The sequence below is a fragment of the Micromys minutus genome (assembly GCF_963924665.1).
Source record: "Micromys minutus genome assembly, chromosome: 1".
Lineage (NCBI taxonomy): Eukaryota > Metazoa > Chordata > Mammalia > Rodentia > Muridae > Micromys > Micromys minutus.
The window spans coordinates 54613400-54635584 of record NC_137969.1 but is presented as its reverse complement, the minus strand read 5'-3'; the positions used below and the strand labels follow the sequence as shown (position 1 = coordinate 54635584).

Sequence of the window (22185 nt, the reverse complement as noted above, 5' to 3'; positions counted from 1 at the left end):
CACTCACACACACACACACAGAGTGGGAATGCAAATATAATTGTTATCTCAAAACCTGGAGGTGATGTAACAAAAAAAAAGCAAAAAGGAAGAAAGGAAAGGAGAGAAGAAAGGAGGGAGGAAAGAGAGGGAGAAAAGAAGAAACCGGAGAGGGCAGGATAGGAGAGAATGGGGGAGGGTCAAGGAAGAAAGCAAACATATTACAAACATATGCTTCATGACCTTTGACATATGGATCCCTTAAAGCAATAATTCAAAAGCATAAATATATAAAAAGATCTCAACGCCATAAAATGTGCTTCTCATTTGAAAATCAATCAGAATGTAGGCCATACTAAAATAATAAAGGACAAAGGCAAATCATGTGATTATTTCAGGAGACAGAAGATTTGTTAATAAACTTCTATGTTCATTCATATTTCAAAGGAAGATCTCCCAGTGGTCTTACAAATATGATAGAAGCTGCCTAACAAACATTAAAACAATAAACATCAAAACCCTGTGGCTAACAGCATCAGTGATGCTCAAACAGAGAGCATTCACTATATCAATTTACTTCCCAATCCTGGGCATTAAACTCAGGACCTCATGCCCTCCAAGGAGAGACAGCTTGAGCTATCTCTCAAGCCTGGCTTTGCCCATCTCAGGTCAGGATATCTGTTCTCATTAATATAATACAGAATAATATTTTAATTAATATAATATAATATACCATGCAAATCTTGGTAAAGGCAAGAGAACAAGAATACATGGAATCAAGGATGAGAAGGTGCAAGACAGATCTTTAGTCCTTAAGAAAATCCCGAGGTGTCTTCCAATAAATAGTAGAGCTATGAAGTGTATTTATGAAGGCTGCAGGACACACCGCCAGGGCTCAAAGCCAGGTCAGGTCATGACATTAGCAACAAAGGCTTAGCAAATGAGATGAAGGAAGCAGTGCTGCACCCAATTACATCAAACCACACTAAGTGCTAAGAGGGAAAGTTGAATAAAGATGCTACAAAGATGCTTGTGAACTTTTGTGTATTGAATACTTGGAGCAGAGATGAAGACTTGGAAAGCAGAGATCTGTAGGATGTTCAAGCATTACAAGAGTCAGTCCTATTAGACTGAAACTCTCCCCAAGTTGATCTCTAGCTATAACAACAAAGTTCAAAATCTATCCTGACATCTTAAGAAGACAGGAAAGCTGGTTCCCTCTCCCTCTCCATCTCTCTCTCCCTCCCTCCCTGCCTCCCACCCTCTCTCCCTTTCTCTCTCTCTCTTTTTTCCTCTCTCCCTTTCTTCCCCCCCCCCCGTGTACATATGTGTGCATGTGTGTGCATGTGTGTGCACATGTGTGAATGTGTGTGTGTCATATATATACATAAACAACTGACCAGTCACCAAAAACATCTCAGTGAGGGGGGGCACCTTTTCAATCAATGTTTCAGGGCCAGGGTATCCATATGAACACAAACCTAACCACCAAAATCAACTTGAAGTTGAAAGCAGACTTAGAAGTAAAAAGCTAAAATCACACATTTTGTAGCAAAAAATAATTAAAAGAAAACTATTGCAAACTTGAAGTAGATCTATTTTTTGCACAACACATGGAATACTAAATCTAAAAAGTAGATAAATTGGAATTCATGAAGATTAAGTTAAAGCTTTGTGCTTATTAAGCAATACTGCTAAGATAACAGATAGAGAAGCTCCCTATATACATATCTAACCAATGTCAAGTGTCCACCATGCGTAGGAACTTTGTAAGGCCAAGCAAAGCCCTCCGGCCAAGAGCCGAAAAGAACACAGAGCAGAAGGAATGCTAAATATAAAACTATGCAGGACAATAATATAGTTTTAAAGGGAAAGTTACCCACATATTTACAGTAGGAGATCCAGGAATCTCACCTCTAAGTACCTATACAAGAAAGCTTGAAAACGCAAGTACTTGGGCTGGTAAGCTGGCTCAGAGGGTACTCAGCCAGCCTGACAGGATGAGTTCAATTCTTGGAGGCCACAGAAAGCCAGAGGCACTGGTGGCCACCTGCAATCCCAGCAATAGAAAGTCAGGGGCAGTCAGGTGGCATACTCTTCTTTGGGAAAAGAGAAGACTCTACCTCTAGCTTGCAGGAACGCATGATCCCTAGAAGTCATTCTCTGACCTCCATAAAAGCAGCAAGGCATATAAGCACTGATATCTCTCACACATATTCAATAATGGAATTAGTTTTTTAAAAAGGGAATTTTAAGAAACTACCTCTTATAGAATGTGACAAAATCAACCTGTGCCTTATCTGGAAGCTTCATCCCTACCAGATAGCAATAGTGATGGGAAATGCTGTCATCAGCCCTATGAATGTTGTAAGACCTGGGGACACCGATGTCATGGGAATGACCAGTTTCTGATTGGACTCAAGTCTTGCTCCATAAGATAAAACACATTCTGGGCAACATTACTGGGTCAATCAATTATGCCTAATCAGATCTTAGACCCTAGGAGATAATCTACTATTATTCTGCTGAGTGAACATAGTATTAAACAAACCCCTAATGACTTATTATGTCTATAGATTAAGGCACCTTTCAATCTTTATCAGAAAAGCTTCTGTTTGCAGTAGATGCTGACCAACACAGACACCCACAACTTGTCAAAGTCCAGAGAATAAGAGATTTCAAAAATGTTCATCCCTAAATGGAACGGACACTGCACTCTCGCCTCCAGAACTTCATGGCTCCTTGCAGAAGAAGGCATAGAAATAGTGTAAGAGCCAGAGGTGGCAGATGAACACAAGAAATCGGTGTCTTCTGGACACAGCAGGGCCACTGCATATGAGCTCCTCACAGCATGCTGAAGGCCAATTCAAGTCCAAGCCAGACCAAATGCCAGCAAGGACAGGGGAGTTAAGTTACATGTAAAGTTCCACCCCTACTCAAGGACCTATTGTTACCGCTAGCTGTCAGGGACAGTGGCAGGTCACCTTCTCTGAGAGAGTAACCTCTGATATGATAACCACTCTCCCCTGGAAGACCATACATCAAAAATACTCAGGCATTGCAAATATGTCTTGATGTGGGGAGGAGGATACAATGTTGAGAGGAAAGGGAAGGGGATGTAGGTCTGGGAAGAAAAATGGAGGGTATAATCAAAATTCTCAAAGAATTAATTGAAGTGGAAAGTCTAGGTTCTTGAATGCACGTGTGGATCAATGTTTCCAGAAGCTTTATTTTGCACCCCTCAAAACCCAAAACAACCCAGAAGTCATTCAACAGATGAAGAACGGGCCGTCGATGGTACACTTAATGGTGTAGTATAGCCTGGTCTATCCAGAACAGGCTGGATCATAAATCCATCCTGTGAGATGAGAGACAATATACCAAGACGAGCATACAGAAGATCCCAATCACGTGACATTGTAAGAAAGGCGGGGAGGGAGCCACACAAAGAGAAATCACATCAGCGGCTTCCAAGAGTTGGGAAATGTTTTCTAGCTGCTATTTGCATTTATGGTTAATACTTTGTTTTCATTTGGAGGCCTAATGGGATGGTAAATCACAGTTTGGTTTCAGTACTAGAAATGAAGAGATCCAACTGCTCGAATGAACATCCAAGGAGCTTTAAAAGAGGACAGCCATTAATACTGATGAAAGCTATTTGGTAGCTAAGTACAAATGCAGCCATTAGAGTCGGCCAGTTCACCCTTTGCTATTAACATACCAAAAAGGAAAAGAAGAAAATATCTCTTTTAAATAACAATGCAAACTAAAACAAGAAAGGCATAGGATGAAAAACAACTGTGGGTTTTGTAAAGAAAGGCATCAATAGGATAAATTAATATAAAAAGTTTCTTTAATTCACATATATATATATATATATATATATATATATTTATAAATGCATGCATGTGTGTGTGAGGCCATTCCTGAGAGAATGCCCCTACTGCTTGATTGTGTAATGATAGTCTTAGCAATACATTACAATGAATATAGTAGATAAAAATAATAATTTAATATGTTCTGAATTTATGTAATCTTATAAGTTAGTATGAAGTGAAAACATCTTCAGACAGCCTGAAACAAAACAAAAAAATAATTAATTCAAACCAAGTGCTGGGATGTTCCACCAGGCTACTAAAATGTAAGGATTAATAGAAGTCCATAAAAGTAGATCAGTAGGGCATGCGGGGCAGGATCACAAAAGAGATGATGCATTGTGAGACTCTGACAGGTCACCAGAGTACAACTCAATTGGAAAGTGAAAGGAAGGGGGAAGGTAGGGACAGAGGGATAGAGGGAGGAAGGAAGGGAAGGAGGGAAGAAAGGAAAGGAAGGAAGGAGGAAGGAAGGAGGGAGGGAGGGAGAGAGGGGTGGTGATGAGAGAGGGAGGGAGGAAGGGGGAGAGGAGCAGTGGGGAGGGAGGGAGAAAGAAGACCCACTTAACAATACCAGCTCTGGGCAGAATATCCTGAGTTAGAATAGTTAACTTTTGTAGGTCAGATACAGAACAACAGCAACAACAACCAAAAAAAAAAAAAAAAAAAAAGAAAAAAAGCAAAAACAGAAAAATGAGTGAAAGTGGTAACTGTAAGATACTATCGCTGTTGACTGGCATGTCTGGGCCAGACTCAAGCTGACGCTAATAAATAACTGTGGCATAGCAGAAGCTGGTGTAAATAGAGATATTCAACAAATGGTGAATCCCGAAGACATGTTTGCAGTGTGGGTGACAGCTCAGGGTTTAAGAGCGATAATTACAGGAAGAGAACCTTACAAATTAACAAGAAACTGACAACCTAACAGAAAGACAAGCACCAAACATCAACAGTTCGTAGACAGAGAGAACCGCACGGCCAACGCATATGCACAGCTATTTTCCAAATTTACTAACAGGAAGTGCAAGCTGAAGTAACAAAAACACAGCATGACTTTCAGATCTGTCAGCCTAGAAAGAGGAAAAAAAAGCAGTGACAGTGACCTCAGAGCGTGGGGACATGTGAGAATTTATCTTGGGTGTTACTGGTAGAAATATACATTGAAACTTGGGCTGTTTTAGGGGACAATCTGGCAACATGTAAACATGTATCACAAGGAAAAAACACAAACATTCAGAACTCACAACCCCTCTCCTGGGCACATGGGAAAACACTGGAGAACAGATGTGAGTCCAAATGTGGCAGCAACAATGTCTATAGAAAGGGAACCCTCACACCATCTCTGCTGACATGGGATTTACAGAAGCCATTGCTGGGAGCAATGATAAAAAACAACCAAGTAAAAGACAAAGACAGGATAAAAAACTATAACATGCCCTTCTCAAGACTCCATGCCTCCACCAAAGATCAGCTCACAGCGACTCTGGTTACCTGCAGCGGACTCCCACAAGACCAGCTCAGTCAACATGCATGGAAGGGCACCTCCCCTTACCTCCGAACCATAGGCTGTTGGTAGCTTCCAGGACAGGGATTATCATGTTACCCAGTTGTATATGCATTGCTGAGCACAGAGGCTCCAATAGATAGCCCTCAACCTATGGCTACACAGTCTCCTGCTTAAATTAAGTATGTCTTTACTGACTGGTTTTGTGTCAACTTGACACAAGCTGGAGTTACCACAGAGAAAGGAGCCTCCCTTAAGGAAATGCCTCCAGGAGATCCAGCTGTAAGGCATTTTCTCAATTATTGATCAAGGGGGGAGGGCCCAGCCCATTGTGTGTGGTGCCATCCCTGGGCTGGTAGACCTGGGTTCTATAAGAAAGCAGGCTGAGCAAGCCATGGGAAGCAAGCCAGTAAGTAACATCCCTCCATGGCCTCTGCATCAGCTCCTACTTCCTGACCTACTTGAGTTCCTTCCAGTCCTCACTTCCTTTGGTGATGAACAGCAATGTGGAAGTGTAAGCTGAATAAACCCTTTCCTCCCCAACCTGCTTCTTGGTCATGATGTTTGTGGAGGAGTAGAAACCCCACTAAGACAATGTCTCAAAACAAAATGAATATATGTGAGCCTAAGTATTTTTGGGGTGGTTAGGGAGTGGGAGAACAGAGATGGTATGGAGAGGGGGAAGGTTGGTGGTGAGAGTAATTGCCCTGGGTCTTAGTTGGGGTTTCTACTGTTGCAATGAAACACTATGGCCACAAGCAACTTGAGGAGTTTATTTGGCTTAGTCTTTCACATTACAGTTCATCACTGAAGGCAGTCAGAACAGGAACCTGGAGGCAGGAGCTGACTCAGAAACCAAAGAGCAAGCTCATTGACTTGCTCTCCAAGGCTTTCTCATGTGGTTCACATGCATCTGCAACTCTAGTTCTAGAAATTTCACCCAACACCATCTTCCGGCCTTTGTGGACACTTTGTATATAAATAAATAAATGTGTGTGTGTTTGTGTGTGTGTGTAAATGTATATGTATATACATATATGTATGCAGGCAAAACACTCATATACATAAGATAAAAATAAATAATTTTTTTAGAAAAGAGGAAATAAAGGTGAAGGAAGAGATGAATTAGAAGCAAAAGAGGAAGAAGAGAGAACATGAGTCATACCCAAAGCATCATGAAAATCCCACACGTGTAAAAAAGCACACATATGTGCACCTTCTGGCCTCTGAAGTAATGAGAACATGACCTTCATTACTATGCGTGTGCCAAGAGTTGTATGTACTCGTGTATTCAACCTCTCCCACCACTCCATGAAGTTTAAACTGTTGTTATCCTCATTGAGCAAACCATAAAACTCAGAGATGTGATATGTGATAACCTTATCAAAATCACACAGTTATTCTGCCCCAGGGCTTAGGTAAACCAAAATTGCAGCCCATTATCACCAGACACATTGAGACACATGGCCTCTTAGCAACTGTATATGCAGGACATTATGTCACATCCAAACACACAAGTTGGATGTGATACATGTGTACTGATTCCGTTCCATTAAAAAATAAAAGACGTCCTATATACATATGTACATATTTGAGCAAAAAGAAAAAATGCATAGAAGTTTTAATCTGTAGGCTCTAATTTGGAGGGTGAGGATACATACAAAGACAATAATGGTTGATTTGGGTACCATTCCTTTGGTTGGTTTTAAGCTAGAATGCATGCAGCCCAGTCTGGCCTCAAATTCTCTATGTAAATAGTGATGGCCTCGAACATCTGGTCTTCCTGTCTGCACCTCCTAACCACTGCGCATGCAGGTGCACACCAAGATGCCTATTTAAGAGGTGAACCAGAGGGCTGGAGAGATGGCTTAGTGGTTAAGAACACTGACTGCTCTTCCAGAGGTCCTGAGTTCAATTCCCAGCAACTGCATGGTGGCTCACAACCATCTGCAATGGGATCCGATGCCCTCTTCTGGCATGTCTGAAGAGAGCAACAGTGTACTTACATACATAAAATAAAGAAGTGGGGACCGTGAACTCTGTGCATGCTAGGTGAGCGCTCTACCAGTTGAACCATATTCCAGCCTCTGATGTGTGTTTTCAACGTGTCCCTGAAACATTTTAAAAGTGGAGGAAAGCTGTTCTTTATTCTCTAACGGACTTTGGCCTTTAAGTGGTGCTCGGTTAGTGGAAATGCAGGCGCACATTCTCTCCGTTCAGAGGGATTTTGACTATTCATAGGAAGAACATGGCACAGCAGCTAAGAGAACAGCATCACGTCTTCAAGCACCTGGCTAGTGCAGGCCAAGCAGGGCTGTAATCTAGGGGACTGTGGGTGAGTAGATGGGGCTCCTGTGATGCTGGGCTTCATGTTACCAATGCTCCAGGACTGGCCTGGACCCTCCGAATGCCTTCTCTCTCTGCCAAGTCTCACAGTCCTCACTGAACCATACAAGCCTGTCCAGAGAATGCTGGAGTCTCATGGGACACCCAAGACCTCCAGGGAGCTCTCAAGTGTCATAGCAGCTCTGTTCCCAGCAGGGGGTCTCTTCCACCAGAGTCTTGATACCTGCCAAGGGGTATTCACAGCACTTCCCTACCAGAAGCAAAATAAATGTCCCATCCAGGAGGAGACCGACCCCCGAGGGTCTTAGTGACAAGAATATCCCAAGCAGCTAAATGCAGTAGTGGGAAGATACAAAGTCCATGACAAGCCCAGTGTTAAGTAGGGAGGCGATATCCAAGATGACAGCCACCACCATGTCGGAATCAGCATGACGCTGAGCCATCTCATTTCCACTTCTTTTCATTTTGTTTTGTTTTACTTACAAAGCTATAAATGTTTTGCTATCAAACAAATCATTTTTTAAGATAAGCAACAGTTTAGTACCATATCTGTGAAAACAGACATCAAATCTAATTTAAGAATTTGATGCTTATTAAAAAGATACTCTCTAGTTGATAGATGTGAGTTGCCATAGGGTCTTTCTTTCTTTCTTCCTTTCTTTCTTTCTTCTTTAATGTCAGTGTTTGGTGTTCATGTACTGGAAATTCCCATTGACTGAGAAAGGTGATCTCTCCAGAGTAGTTTCTTACTTAAATGATACAGTTGTTTTTTTTTTTCTTTTTCTCATTTTTTAATTAAATGCTCTGTATTTACATTTGAGATGTTATCCCATCCCCCACCCCACTCCCATCCCCCCTCTCCCTCCATTTGCCTTCACAAAGGTGCACTCCCTCCTAATGACCCTCTCCACCCCATTGCCTTGGGTTGCCATAGTTTTAAAATGCCAAGTCTCTGCATGGCGTGGCCAGGCTTGCTAACTAGGGCATGTAGCCATTGACCAGGATTGCCTTGCACTCAACTTAAATGCTCTCATATCTCCCATTGTCTAACTGATCCAACAGAACTCCACTCAAACTATAAAAATACTGAGGCCGACATATTTATAGCCAGAGGGCAGATTTTACAGATTCACTGAAGGTTCACTGAACTGGCATGCTCAACTTCCCGGATTTAGGGGAATATAGCAGGGTCTGCTTTGTCAAAAGAGGTGGGCAGAAAGGCATCTGCAGGAGTGAGCTGGCTAGTGCTCAGAGAGCTTGTGGAGTTCCAAGAAGAAATTCTTTCCTCTCTGATCATGAAATGGGAGATTAAAAAAAAAAAAAAACCTAAGCCTCAGAGAAAGTTGCTAAAATTAGGGGTAGATTTGGGGGAAGGGATTTACAACAATGCTTCACGCTAGCAATAGCTCCTTTGAAACACAAAGCTCCCATTTTTAGGGTATCCGCCTTCAGCCTCCAAATCCATAGACTTCAGGAAGCTATGTATTAATAGCCATTTTGTTTGGATCCGGGTTCTGCATAGCTCAGCTAGGTCTCCTTTCATTTCTAGTAATTCTTCTCCTTTCACAGGCCCCTCCCCCATAACAAAGTCACTCATGGACTCACAGTCCACATCGAGAAAAGGAGAACACAGAAATCAGCCATTGGCTGTTGTAAGTCTCAGAGGCCCAAGTTCTTCCACAACCGCTCAGCCTGGGGGACAGTGTGTGAACTTTGGAATCTTGTCTTTTACCCATTTCAGAAAAGACAGAGGTGACACAGGTAAGGAGAGAAAGAAATAAGAAGAAAGGAGTGATCAAATGCACCTATGTGCTTGGGATGGGATGCTGAATCATTCAACACTGGGTCATGTCAGGCATGGCTTAGGCCCACAGCCTCCAGGCAGGTTAGCAGGGTAGGGAGGGAGTACTTCTGACTGCAACTTTCTCCCGTGCACTCAGCAAGGTAAAAGGATTCTTACAAATATCCTGTGTCCTGCTACACAAGGTAGTACTTAAATATCAGTGTCCACCAAAGATATCCAGCTTTATCCACAGTCTTGGGACCATGTCAGAAAACACCCTATTAACCCTGAATGGTAAGGAGACAGCACATGTTTCTCTTGTCCCATGAGATGTTCAGAAGAGAGCTGACATTGAAAGGCAAGGTGGACAGACATAACAACATGGGAGGAGTTAGTGACCAAAAATGTCACAGCAGAAGACAAAGTAAAACACCATAAAGATTCTTACAATATCCAACTATCATTCCCCAGTGTCAGCCCATGGTATTCTTTCAAGATGTTGGATCACTGAAGATGAAAACAGTGTTTCACTGGCGATACTCAGAAAGTGCTGATCACCACAGAAGAACTGAATTAATTAGAATAGGGAGTTTACAAAATGAGGCCCTGAGGTGCTCTCTCTCTCACACGTCACACTTGGATTCTCCATTCTTAGTGAGACAGAGTGTGTAGGAGCTGAGAAGGGAGAAAGCACACATTCTAGACTTTATATGTCCCAAATACCCAAAGAGGGCTGTTCTTCAAATACCACACTGAGGAGCCCCTGGGTCTCAAAAGCATTGATCTTAAAATATTCTAGGCAGCCTTCTTTTGAAATAGTTCACAGACCCACAAAGAAACAAGAGTTATCCTCAGGACTCAGCCAATTTACAAGCCACTTGAGAAGAGACTCTAAATGTTTTTCTAGTCAGAGTTTACCCTTCATTCCTAATAATGTGTCTAAGCTTGAAAGATTAATCGCTAGTTTTTTCCCCAAATATTAATAGCATAGTTCAGAAACACAAAGCATTTTTAAAGAGATATCTCATAGCAGGACAGAGTAGAGGAAGGAATTTTGGGAGGTACATTCTAACGCTAAATACATTTAAAAAGTTTATATAAAAATATATTACTCTAGAAGTATCCTAAAAGATATGTATGTGTATGTGTATATGTTTATACTAAAAAAGTTCAAGAGATATTATCCTATAAGGACAATAATACCTTACTTATATTACATGCTAATAAAAATCCCAGGGCCACACATGGGTTACCTCTTTTGCAGTTGTTGGCCAGTAAGATTCTATAGAACCCCCAAACATTGCAAATTATTGCCAATGGTCTTGGATACCCTTCAGAATTTGACAATAGAACCCTATTGCTGCAGACATATACTTAAGTCATAAAGCATGAAGAAATGGAGCTGGGACTCACCTGCCAGCCTCATCCTTACTAACTAGCTTCCACTGTGTTGAAAGGTACTGTGAGTACTACAGAAGAAGAAAAATAATGACTGGTTTTACCAGCTGTGAACTCTGTGCAAGACAGGTTTCCTGGTGCAACCGTGGCATAAATGTCATTGGGGTAACCAAACACTTCCCACTTGCATTTAAAGCCTGCTCCACAAGTTGAAAAATCATACCTGAAGCAGGTACTGGGTCTGGGAATCTGGGGCAAGAAAATCCACAGACTGAGAACATACTAACACCATACATCTACGAAGTAGACAGAGTGTTACACTGACCCCCAATGACTTCTGGTTTCCCCGGACATTACTGCATCTATCAACCATCATCAGAGAAGCTTTTACTTGCAGGAGACAGTGATTAATGCAGAGATAAACTGGTCACAGCACAGGGGATGAGAAACTTTGGAGTACTCAGTCCTGATGAGGTATCTATACGATACCCCTTCTTCCAAAGGCTCAGGGACCTTGTAGAAGAGAGGACAGAAACATCGCACAAGTCAGAGGTAACAGATGACTGCAGCCAATTCTGCCTTCCTTTATCTAACATCAGGCAAGCAGACTGACTTCGATCTGCATCCTCAACTGTAGAGAGCCTGGGTTTCCACCCAGCCTAGAAGAGTCCTTTCTCTGTCTCTCTCAATTATATATGGCCCCATACAGGGTGGAGAGGGATATGTCAAGTAGACATGGCCTTATCAATTTATAGAAATACTTATAGGTAGCTTTCTCTTTCTTTAAACAAGGAAGTAAGAAAGGACAGCATTGCTGGACAGATGTCGTTTCTAAACTCACCTTGTATTTGAAAGAGCATCTTTCAAATCATCAATCTGCTGATTTGAGGTGAGTGCATTGAATTTTATCAGTCATGTGTTCTGTTTGTACTAATTACACATTTTCAAGATTGCTACCCATTTGATGGAATAGCATTTTTCCATTGCTAATTGTTGGCTTCTCTCTATTAACTTCAATTGAACAAGCAGTTGCCATTAGTATAGTCTGAGTAAGAAGACATTCTAGAATTCATTAACAGCCTGACACCATTCAACGAAAAGGCAGTATAAGCAAAGAAAACGTCACACCAATCTCTCCTGTCCCTGCAAATGTAAAACCAAACAAAACCCTCAGCTTTTTCCCACCAACACACAAAACATAAAAATGCTTCATAGCCATCTGAAGTTAATGCTGAACACATAGGGTTTGTTAAAGATTAAAAATTCAGTTGATATACTCGATTGTACTAATAAACAATAGGAAACAAAATAAATCACATAGTCATTAGAATGATATTGGGAAAAAATAAAGTCAATAATAATAAACCTCTTAACAAATGCAGAAGTAGACCAGGATGTTTTTTAATTTATATAAAGCATGTCTATATAAACCTCTAACTAACTTCATGTTTAAGGATAAAGGCTAGCCATCTATACTACTAAGATCAGAAACAAGACAAAGACATTGATTCACCATGCTCTTGCTCAACACAGTAGAGAAGCCCCTCACCGGTGCAGCAACAAGGTAAGTAAAGACATGGCAGCCACACTCTGGGAAGGGAGACAGAAAAGTCACAGTGAAGATCTATATTAAAAATAACCTAAACCACATCTTAAAAGAAGCCACTAGGAGATAAAAAAAAGAGATGCTCGTCAGGGCCGTGTCAGCCAGTATATCAAGATCACCCAACATTTTTATGTGTTGGCAATGAATTTTGGAGATGGAAGCTTTAGAGAACTGTATTAGTCAGGGTTCTCTAGAGTCACAGAACTTATGGAATGTCTCTATATTAAGGGAATTTATTGTAATGACTTAGGTGTCCAAGAGTCTAGTAGTTGCTCAGTCCCATATGGCTAGTTGTTTCATCTACCTTTCTGTATAAACTGGAATCCTGAGTAAGTCTTCTTCCAATGTCCTTATATGGGCCTCAAGCAGATATTGTGGCCCAGATTAAAGATTTGTACCACCCCACCTGGATCTGGGACTTGCTTTGTCCCAAACTGGCCTTGAGCTCAGAGATCTCCTTGCCCCAGTCTCCCAGAATTCATGGTGTGTACTAACTTGTCTGGACCTAAGCTTTTCATGGCTACTATGCCTCAACATCTCCATGTGACGATCTGGGGTAGAAACCTGTGTCTTTCAGCCTCAAGATCTGAATTGTGTGTGTGCCTTCTATTTCTGGATTGTCGTTCATCTCAGATGTAGTCAGACTGACAACCACAAAGAACCAATACACGAACCATTTACAATATTCTAAAAAGTTGCATGTTCTGGTGCAAAGCTAACAAGTGAAGGGTGCAGAAGAAGGAGGCCATAAAATGCAGATGATGGAAGAGCTACCGTGTGAAGGAGAAGACTTAGTTTTGCTCAGATGCCACTTCTCCCAAGACTGACGTGACTCTAACATCTACCCCAGCCAATGGCCCCACAGGGTGTGTGTAAAGAAGTCCATTCAGAAACTTCATGGAATTTGCCTGTGGTGATGGTAGAAGCATGAGGGAGGATAAAGGGAGGATGTCATTCAGTGCTGTGAGTGTCTAGCAGCCCATCTGCAATCCCAGCCTCCCATGGTGGAGTTGGTACTCCCATGGCAAGTTGTCTTAGCAAGACTAACCATGCCAGCATGCTCTGGGTTAGATTGAAAGACCCTGCCTCAGTGCAAAGGTATAAGGGCAATAGAGGATATTTCCCATGCATGTATACACACATACACACACACACACACACACACACACACACACTCGCAGGTATACTCCTCAAACATACACACACATGCCTACACATATATAAACAATAAGGAAAGACATGGAATGGCAAATAATTTGAAAACTAATTTTGAGAAGAAGAATTTAGAGGACTCACATTGAATGATTTCACAACTAATTCTAGAGCTGCATTAAGCAAGAGAATATAGTGTTATAAAAATTATACACAGTGAACAGGACATAATTGGCTGGAAATAGTTCTCAGAAGAATGGCAAATTGATTGGTAGTACAGAGGAAATTGTGTGTGTGTGTGTGTGTGTGTGTGTGTATGCATGTATGTGTGGGTATATGCATATGTGAGAGTGTGTGTATACCTGTGTGTGAGTGTATGTACATGCTTATATGTGCATACATGTGTGTGTGTAAAATGTTTATCCATACTTCACCTCTACCACAAAAAATAACTCAAAGTAGTTCAAGGACCTATGTGTGTGAGTATAAACTATAAATACAAAATATAAAATTACAATTGCAAAAATTCGAAGAACACCAAAGAAGAATTTCATAACTTTGGATTACTTATATTTTCAACTTTGAAAGAACTCTCAAACCACCAATAAAAACCCCACAGAAATCCAGGTTATCTTTAACATGCAAAGATTTGAATAGAAATTTCTACGGGGAAAAATAATCAGGCTTCATATACATCATCACACCCTTGTAAATGTTTGTTCTTAGAAGTGAAGCTATTTATCTTTTACCTCTCTCTCCCTCTCCCTCTCTCCCGCCCTTTCTCTCACACACATACAAACTATAGCACAGTGTAGCTGATACAAAGTCAACATGTTACAAGTCCAAGATCACCCGTTGTTAATCTGTGTGAGACATTCAGCTCCTACTACATTACCAGTTCCTATTTTTCCTCTTGCATCTGTAAACTGCAGTTCCCACAGCCTAGCCGAGAGAGATATTCAGTTGCTAGATTGAAACTGTCAGAAAGTCTATGACATGAGTCTCAGAATCTAATCCCGTGAGAGGCAGTTGATCAGTGTCTGGGGATCTGTGGGGCAGAGAGCCAACTGTGGCTGTCACTGCCCACTTAAGACACAATCACAGAATTGTGCTCACTATATATTGTCCAATTCCGTGTCATGGCACCCTTGAGGAAAGACACCCAGAACTCCATTGCAAGGATTCCTTTCTTAGTGAGTACTATAGAATGTCTACTCTCTCCTCAAAAGGTACCAACAACAAATCAAAATGCAATACTACCCAAGTTAGACCTCAAGAGTCAATGAGCTCATTGGGCTTACTTATAGAACATAGAAGAGGGGTTGCCAAGAGGAACATGAGATGGCCCCAAGGGGAGTCTCTACCTCACTTGGGTGCCAGCATCTCCACGCTGAAGAGATAGAGCAATGCTACAACCTCCAGCATTTCCTGAGATGGCACGTGCAATGGGCAGACTTGAAATGTCTGGGAGGAGTCTGGGATGAGTGCTGGCATCTCTAGTCTTTCGGCAGTCAGCCAACAAGCCTGCACTCTTGCAAGCAGGCAACAGTAATGAAGATGGCAGCATTTTTCTAGGAGGTTATGGACCAGGAATTGTAAAATAAGAAGCAAGTGAATAGACACAGAAACTCTCAACCTCCTTGTGTAAAGGAGACACAGAATTCAGAGGCTGAACCCAGTTACACTGTTTTGCCTTTCTTCTCTGATGGGGTGGGCCTTATGAATGGTGGACCACAAGGTTAATTAGTTAGTGTTCAAGTTCAAGACTCCTAATATTGTGAGAACAAGAGATGAATGAGATACTCCTGAGTACAAACCAGAGATGATCAGGAAGCCGTTAAACAAATTCCACAATGTGCCAAGTTTCACTGCTTCCTACCTAGCCATCAGGTTCATTTGTGCATTTCTTCACCCCATGCAGGGGATGAGGTATACCCCTCATTCCTATAACGGGAATGAGAAAAACCCAGCTCAGAAATGCGGAAGTCTGTGGGAAAGAAAACAATACTACACAGATGTAAGACCATATTTTAATGGCCATGCCCAGATGCCAGTGATGTTGCTGATTGAACATTCTAACCACTGGGTTATTTCCTAGCTGGAATGGGGGATCTAAGTGCCAACACAAGAATTCTGGTCCTGCCCAAGTGCTGTGCATGTGTGCTTGGAACAAGTAGACACAATAAATTAAATCATCAAAGTATGTTACTCCCAGAAATCTTTGCTTTCTGCAGGCATTGTGGAAAGATGCCATAGAAGGCATTCTTAGCCCTTGAGTTTGCAGAAGGTCACTTCTGCTGAGAATATCTGCTGCAGTGGGTTTTCTGAGATGAGTAGGAGAGCACATGCAAACATGGAAAGGAGAAAGTATCAACTGGCAACTGAGTTTCTGCGTGGTCTTACAAGTAACAAGGGCCGTAAACAAATGGATTCTGACCCTCACCTTGAAAACAGCAGGAAAAAACCCATTCATTGCTTTTAATTCATCTTCTATTCATTCTATTGGGTTTTCTTGAGTTTTGAGGAAACGTCCCACCCTGTGGTCTGAGCTGTTTTGAAACCAAAAGACAATTTTACTACCTCAATGATGAGCTTGACCTGGCCAGTCCTTGTTTGTTTGCTTGTTTGTTTTTCTTCTACTTTAAGCTTTGATTGACATTTTTTGTGTGTTAACTGACCAGTATTCAGAGAACAGAGATTCCTATCAGTTTGCATCATTAGCTAGTGTTTAGTACAATCAATGCATCAGGGCTGAATAATAGGTACGATGATTAGACCTTAAATGTTAAAGTTTCCCGAAATCTGTGTAACTAAAGCATCCTACCACACACTTGTCATATAGCAGACAAGCAACACAATGCTCTAATTTAACCATTACAAGTATCAGAGATAAGGTTTATTAACTCATTTTACATGTAAGATGCTAGAAATAGCATTTAGGCAATTTTTTCCACAACCTTCGCATTTACAAGTGGTGGGTCTGCAATTCTAACTCATGGTTAGTCGCCTTGACTCAAAATATCTGACTCTTCTTCTTTTACACCCCAAACCCCCAGTGGTAGACACTTACCCCTCTTAGTACTATAGGCAATGTGCTGTTCTACCTATGTGCCTTCTGGCACCATTTTGCTGGCTGGAAAAAAAAAATTAAAACATGCTGCAGGAACATCAAGTTATCATTTGCTACACATAAGTATTACTTGCTATTAGACTATTTCTTAAAAAAAAGCATCCCTTGATGCTAGGCTGCTTCCAGGGTCATCCCTTGATGCTAGGCTACTTCTAGGGTGATCTCTTGATGGTAGACTACTTCCAGAGGTGTCTCTTGACACTAGAGTACTGCATTATACTGGCTTTCTCCAGTGGAAGACAACCCCAAATTCTGTTGTCATTTTGTTAGGTGTGAATAAGATTGGCTTTCACTGCACAGCCTAGACTGGCTTTGAACTTATGTTCCTGACTCACAGGTGGAAATCTTCAGAACCGCAGTCCATGCACCGCCCCCTCCCTTGCTCTTCTCTCCAATAACAGCCTAAAGCTCTCTCTTATTTTCCTCACAGACAGCAGTGTTAGAACTTGTCGAATGTTGCGTCATTTCTTGATTGAGGTCCCAGAAGTCTGTATAACAATTCCAGATGACTCTAGCCTGAAAAAGTACTAATTCCTAAAAGAATTGCCAGGCTATTGCTCTAGACCGTCTTACTCTAGTTAGAATTTCTACCTGGTAAAAGGGCATGTGAAATCCACGCCTAAGTTGACTGAAATGTTGAAGAGATAATTTAAGCCTAGCCATGTTCATATATGATATTACCCTTGTTTAAATGTAAGCTTACCCCAAAGCTAAATGTAATTAATCCCAAAGCATTTACCTTACAGATGGCTGCGGCTTAGTTACGGCTGTTGTCAGATCCTACCTCGAGGATCCTGCCACCTCTTCTAACACATCTACACATTATTCTTTCCTGATTGTGGTAGAAAAGGTCAAGTTTGCCAGAGGGAAAGCCAGAGTGCTGGAAGGGTACTGTCTGGCACTTTGAAGGTGCTAAGTGCATAACTTTCTCTTGTCACTCCAAGGGCCTTTTTATCCATTCATCTCTTCACTTCTTTTCACACCCCTTACACCTGAAAGATGATCAGTCCAGTGGAGGACTTGGCTAGCATCTCAGCTGTCTGTTTAGCCTCAGCAAAGGGAAGTTCCAACACACTAACTTATCCCGTGTTCCAGCACACATGCAGGCATCAGGACCTTACATACTGACTGGAAACTATGCTATGCTACTGACTGGGCTGCTCCCAGGCGGTGTCCTTTCAAAGAAATAATAAATCAAAAGAAGAATAGCCAAAGTGACAGTAAACTCAAAATTTGACTTTTAAAGGAACCTCTTACTAAAAAGAAAGGAAAAAAAAAAAAGAAAGGCAATACAATGTGATTCCGTTATTATATAACCCTTTGGAACATACAGTTCAATCACACTCATGAATGGATGTAGGGTGTGTGTAGAGATAGCTCCTCCCGTTTACCCAGCAACAGACTTTGTTCGGCATTCAAAGCTTTCTACCGAATCTATATCTGTCTACTCTGTGACAGACTAGGAGTAAGACTAGATTTAATATCTGCACAGAGCTCACTTTCATAGGCCTGGCTCACATTTGTAAGTGCGCATCATTCCACTGAGAGCCGGGAAGCCTTAGTCTCAGGAGGACTTGTTGAGCACTGTGGACATAAACTTGGGAATCATAAAAGGAACCCAGGTGTCAGTTCGAAAGGAAGTCTACCCTATGCAGTGACGCTTTCTCCTTGCCCAGTTTCAGATTCTAATCATCTCTTCTGCATAGGAAGATAGAACGAGTAAACTTAACATTTACTCAGAAAACAGTTCATGCTCTCTTCTAAGTCCTGATAGCACTGGGTAGATCTCTGCACATTTCATGTTTGGATTACAGGACTAGCCACATGAAGTCAGCTATAGTAATAAACCATCAGCACATGGATCCCGTGTGATTTATAGATATACACTGATGGGTTCCACATCGCCAGAATCACACATTGCACAGTAAAGTTCCGTGTGACATGTCTGCTGTTCAAGGCTCTCCTAAATCAACCTGCAGTTTCTTGCAGTATTACAGAATCGTGGAAGGGTCTGCTGGAGCCACCCAACGAGGTTAACTATATGCTAGTCTATAAATGAAGACCCTGTACCAAACACTTGCTCTGAGAGCTGCTCAGCTTGCCCAAAATGTTTTAAAAAACAAACAAGATGCTTGATTCCAGCAAAGATACTCACGGTAGAAGCTCCTTTTCGCCCGTGGGTTCATCATCTGTGGGTGTTTTCATCAGGACTTGTCATGCTTTTGATCTTTAACGTTGTTCTTCCTCCGAGGTTTCTTGTCCGTAATGTCCAAAACAGAGTCACTTGTCCTGACAAGCCACCGTCCCATACTGTTTCTTATTTGTGTGTGAATGTTACCCTGTAGATCAATTTCCTGTCCAAAACCACTCAAAATGAACAAACGCCGCTCTGTGCAAGAGAAATGTGCTACTTGAGTACTCTGTTTTTGTAGTTTAGTCCAGGAAGAAAACCCTGATTAAAATAAGAAATCATATCCCAGTTGTTCCAAGGATCTTAAAAGACAGACGCGCCTTCCACCTGAATGGGCTTATCAAAGTTGCCAGCGCTCTTCTTCGTCCTCACTCGCTTGCGGCTGCTGCACTGTTTACACACAAATCATCCCTGTGCCTCGTGCGAGTTAAAGACCCACCCGATAGCCCCAGCAGCACGAGCACAGGCTATATTTTCAAATCAGGCTTCGTGCGCTTTAAAGTACACAGTGTTTTCCATTCCTGAAAGGACAAAGAGATCTCCATTGTCAAAGTTGGTTTTAAAGCTCATGTGCTTGCTAAGCGCAGTGGCAAGCAAGCAGCTCTGTGCCTGGTGCACCATGGCTGGAACCTATTATCACAAACAGATGAACCGCTGGCCTCGGTCCATATCGGCATTTACTTGATTTTTTTTCCCACCTTATCTGAATTGCATGGATTATCTTTTTTTTCTTCTTCTTCTTTTCTCTCTTTATTACATTGAGGGTGCTATTGATTTTATGACCTGGTTTGTTTTCAGTGGGTTGGGATAGAGAGAAAAGGGGAGAAGAGGAAACTGGAGCAAAGTTTCAAGGGGTGTTTGCTGAGATTAGAAAGCAATTAAATCAGAGAAGAGGGACATTCAGAGACCATAAAAGTGACAGCAAACTTCAAGGAGCACCCAAGAGTGCAGAGGAAAGGGGGCAGTGGAAGGGGGGGACTATCAGCAGTAACTCTTCACATGTTTTCTTACTGTTGGGAAGGAAAACTACTCTGGTTTGCATAACCTCCTACCGGTCTGCTCGAACCACCGAGTTCAGCCCGCATGTCATCCAATACCAGACCCAGACTGTGGAAACACATCAGTGCTCTGCTAAAGCCGTAACAAAACACAGCTGAGCAGGGAGCAGGAGGTGGCGGGGTGACCCTGAGCTAGCACAGGCTGTGTTGTGGAGTTTCCAGCCCAGATTTTAGGCATCTGGGCTCACGAAGGCACTACATGACGCTATGCATCGAATGTTGGTGAGAAGGAACCTCATCCTTCCATCAGACAGAGACAATTCACACTATGGAAACTGTGCAAGGGACACATTTTTGTTCCAATGTGAAAAAAATTTTCCTCCTGTGCACCTACATGTGTGTGCACCATACATGCTATCTCAGCTGGGTTTTTTAGAGCTGAGAGAGGGTTTTCAGCAAGTCTCGCCTGAACTCTGCTTTCTGGACACCACTGGCTAGCTGACACTGATTCATGGTAGAGCAGTCCTGTGCAGCGGGGACTAGAAAAGGAGGTGTAGCCAACAGTCTTTCTCACTGCACCAGTGTGTGACCTCTGACCTCTGTCTCATTAATGTGCTCTTGGACTATAATCAGATGACGCTGTCAGCCACTGGAACCCCAGAGAATAAACAAAATCAGATGGTGCTTATGGCATAAGCTTCGTGGAAAAGGCTCCTGCACATCCTGTCAAGGAGCACCTCAGCAAAGCATCAGAGGATTTGGTGCTGAGAGGCGGCGTTGCTTTAAATTAGCACCTAAGCAGCAGCCAGGGGCTGTGTATGCATGTTTTATATTTACACACTAAAAGGCTGACAGAGTGATAAGGATGTCAATGGGGGCAGGCAGAAACTTCTGGAACAAAAGTCACTCTGGGAATAACAAATGGTTTGTAAACTGTGAGACTGAGAGGTAAGGCTTGTATTAGCCAGCGTTTTCTAGAAGAACAGAACTAATAGAATAAAGGATGGATAGATGGATGGATAGATGGATAGATGGATGGATGGATGGATGGATGGATGGATGGATAAATGGATGGATGGATGGATAAATGGATGGATGGATGGATGGATGGATGGATGGATGGATGGATGGATAAATGGATGGATGGATGGATGGATGGATGGATGGGTGGGTGGGTGGGTGGATACATACATGGATAGATGGATGGATGGATACATAGATGAATGGATACATAGGTGAATGGATACATAGATGAATGGATACATAGCTGAATGGATACATAGATAGATATATAGATTCATAGATAACATAGGTATTTGTGTACATATATACATAGGCAGGCAGGCAGGCAGGTGGACAGATTTTTAGAGTGGCTTACAGGGTTGGTCCAGCTAAGTCCAACAATGGCTTGTCTACCAATAGAAAAAGTTCAAGAAGCCAGTAATAGTTGTTCAGTCCATGAGGCTGGATATACTAGTTGATCTTCAGTACACACTGGAAGCCCAGAGAATTAGGTTCTGATGCCAGTGAAGGAATGAACTTTCCAGCAAGGGCAGGGGCAGTAGGCAATGAACACGAGCTTCCTTCTTCCCAGTCCTTTGTATAGGCCGCCGCCAGAAGGTGCTGCCCAGATTTGCGGTGGATCTTCTCACCTCAAAGGATCTGGCTTAAAGGTGGATCTTTCTTAATTTTTTTAAATTAAGAAACATCCCTCACAAGTGTACCCAGCAGCTTGGGTTTTAGTTATTGCAGTTGTGGTTAAGTAGAACAACCAAGAATAGCAGAACAGGGATGAATCTAGTATTGGTAGAAGGTTCCTGTGGAACAGAAAGGGAACTGTAGTCACAGTCAGGTGATATGGGGACATTTCCGCTTGCCATGCTTCTGCAGTGCCCCAGGCAACATGCTAAGAACACAATTTTGTGTTTAAAACACAGTCGCAAAGATGCACAGGAGCTGAGAGGGCAGACTGCAGTGGTTGGCCAACTCAAGGCTGATGTCTGAGCCAAGTTTGCATGAGAAGGTAGAATCTGACATGCAAGAGATGGAAGTACTTCCAGGGCAGTGGAGAAGGATCAGATGGTAGGTCATTCCAGAGAAAACAGTACACTGAGTGCAGTAGGTAATTTGGTCCCAATTTGTTTCCTTTCTCCTGTCCTCTGAAGAGACAGACCAAGTCCTATCCACATCAGCATCTCGAGCCTCACCAGTGAATCTCTACTT

General features: G+C 42.2%; 1 protein-coding gene across 1 annotated transcript in view; it reads right to left on the bottom strand.

The window, feature by feature from the left end:
- The window catches only part of KCNK2 (potassium two pore domain channel subfamily K member 2), a gene marked incomplete at both ends in the record, with an annotated part of 184018 nt that extends 165056 nt beyond the window's left edge, over nucleotides 1-18962 (bottom strand). Inside the window, one exon of the mRNA XM_080933568.1 lies at nucleotides 18929-18962. Coding sequence (XP_080789694.1) covers nucleotides 18929-18962 — 34 coding nt within the window. The remainder of the gene's footprint in view (nucleotides 1-18928) is intronic.
- Between the last annotated feature and the right edge of the window lie 3223 nt (nucleotides 18963-22185).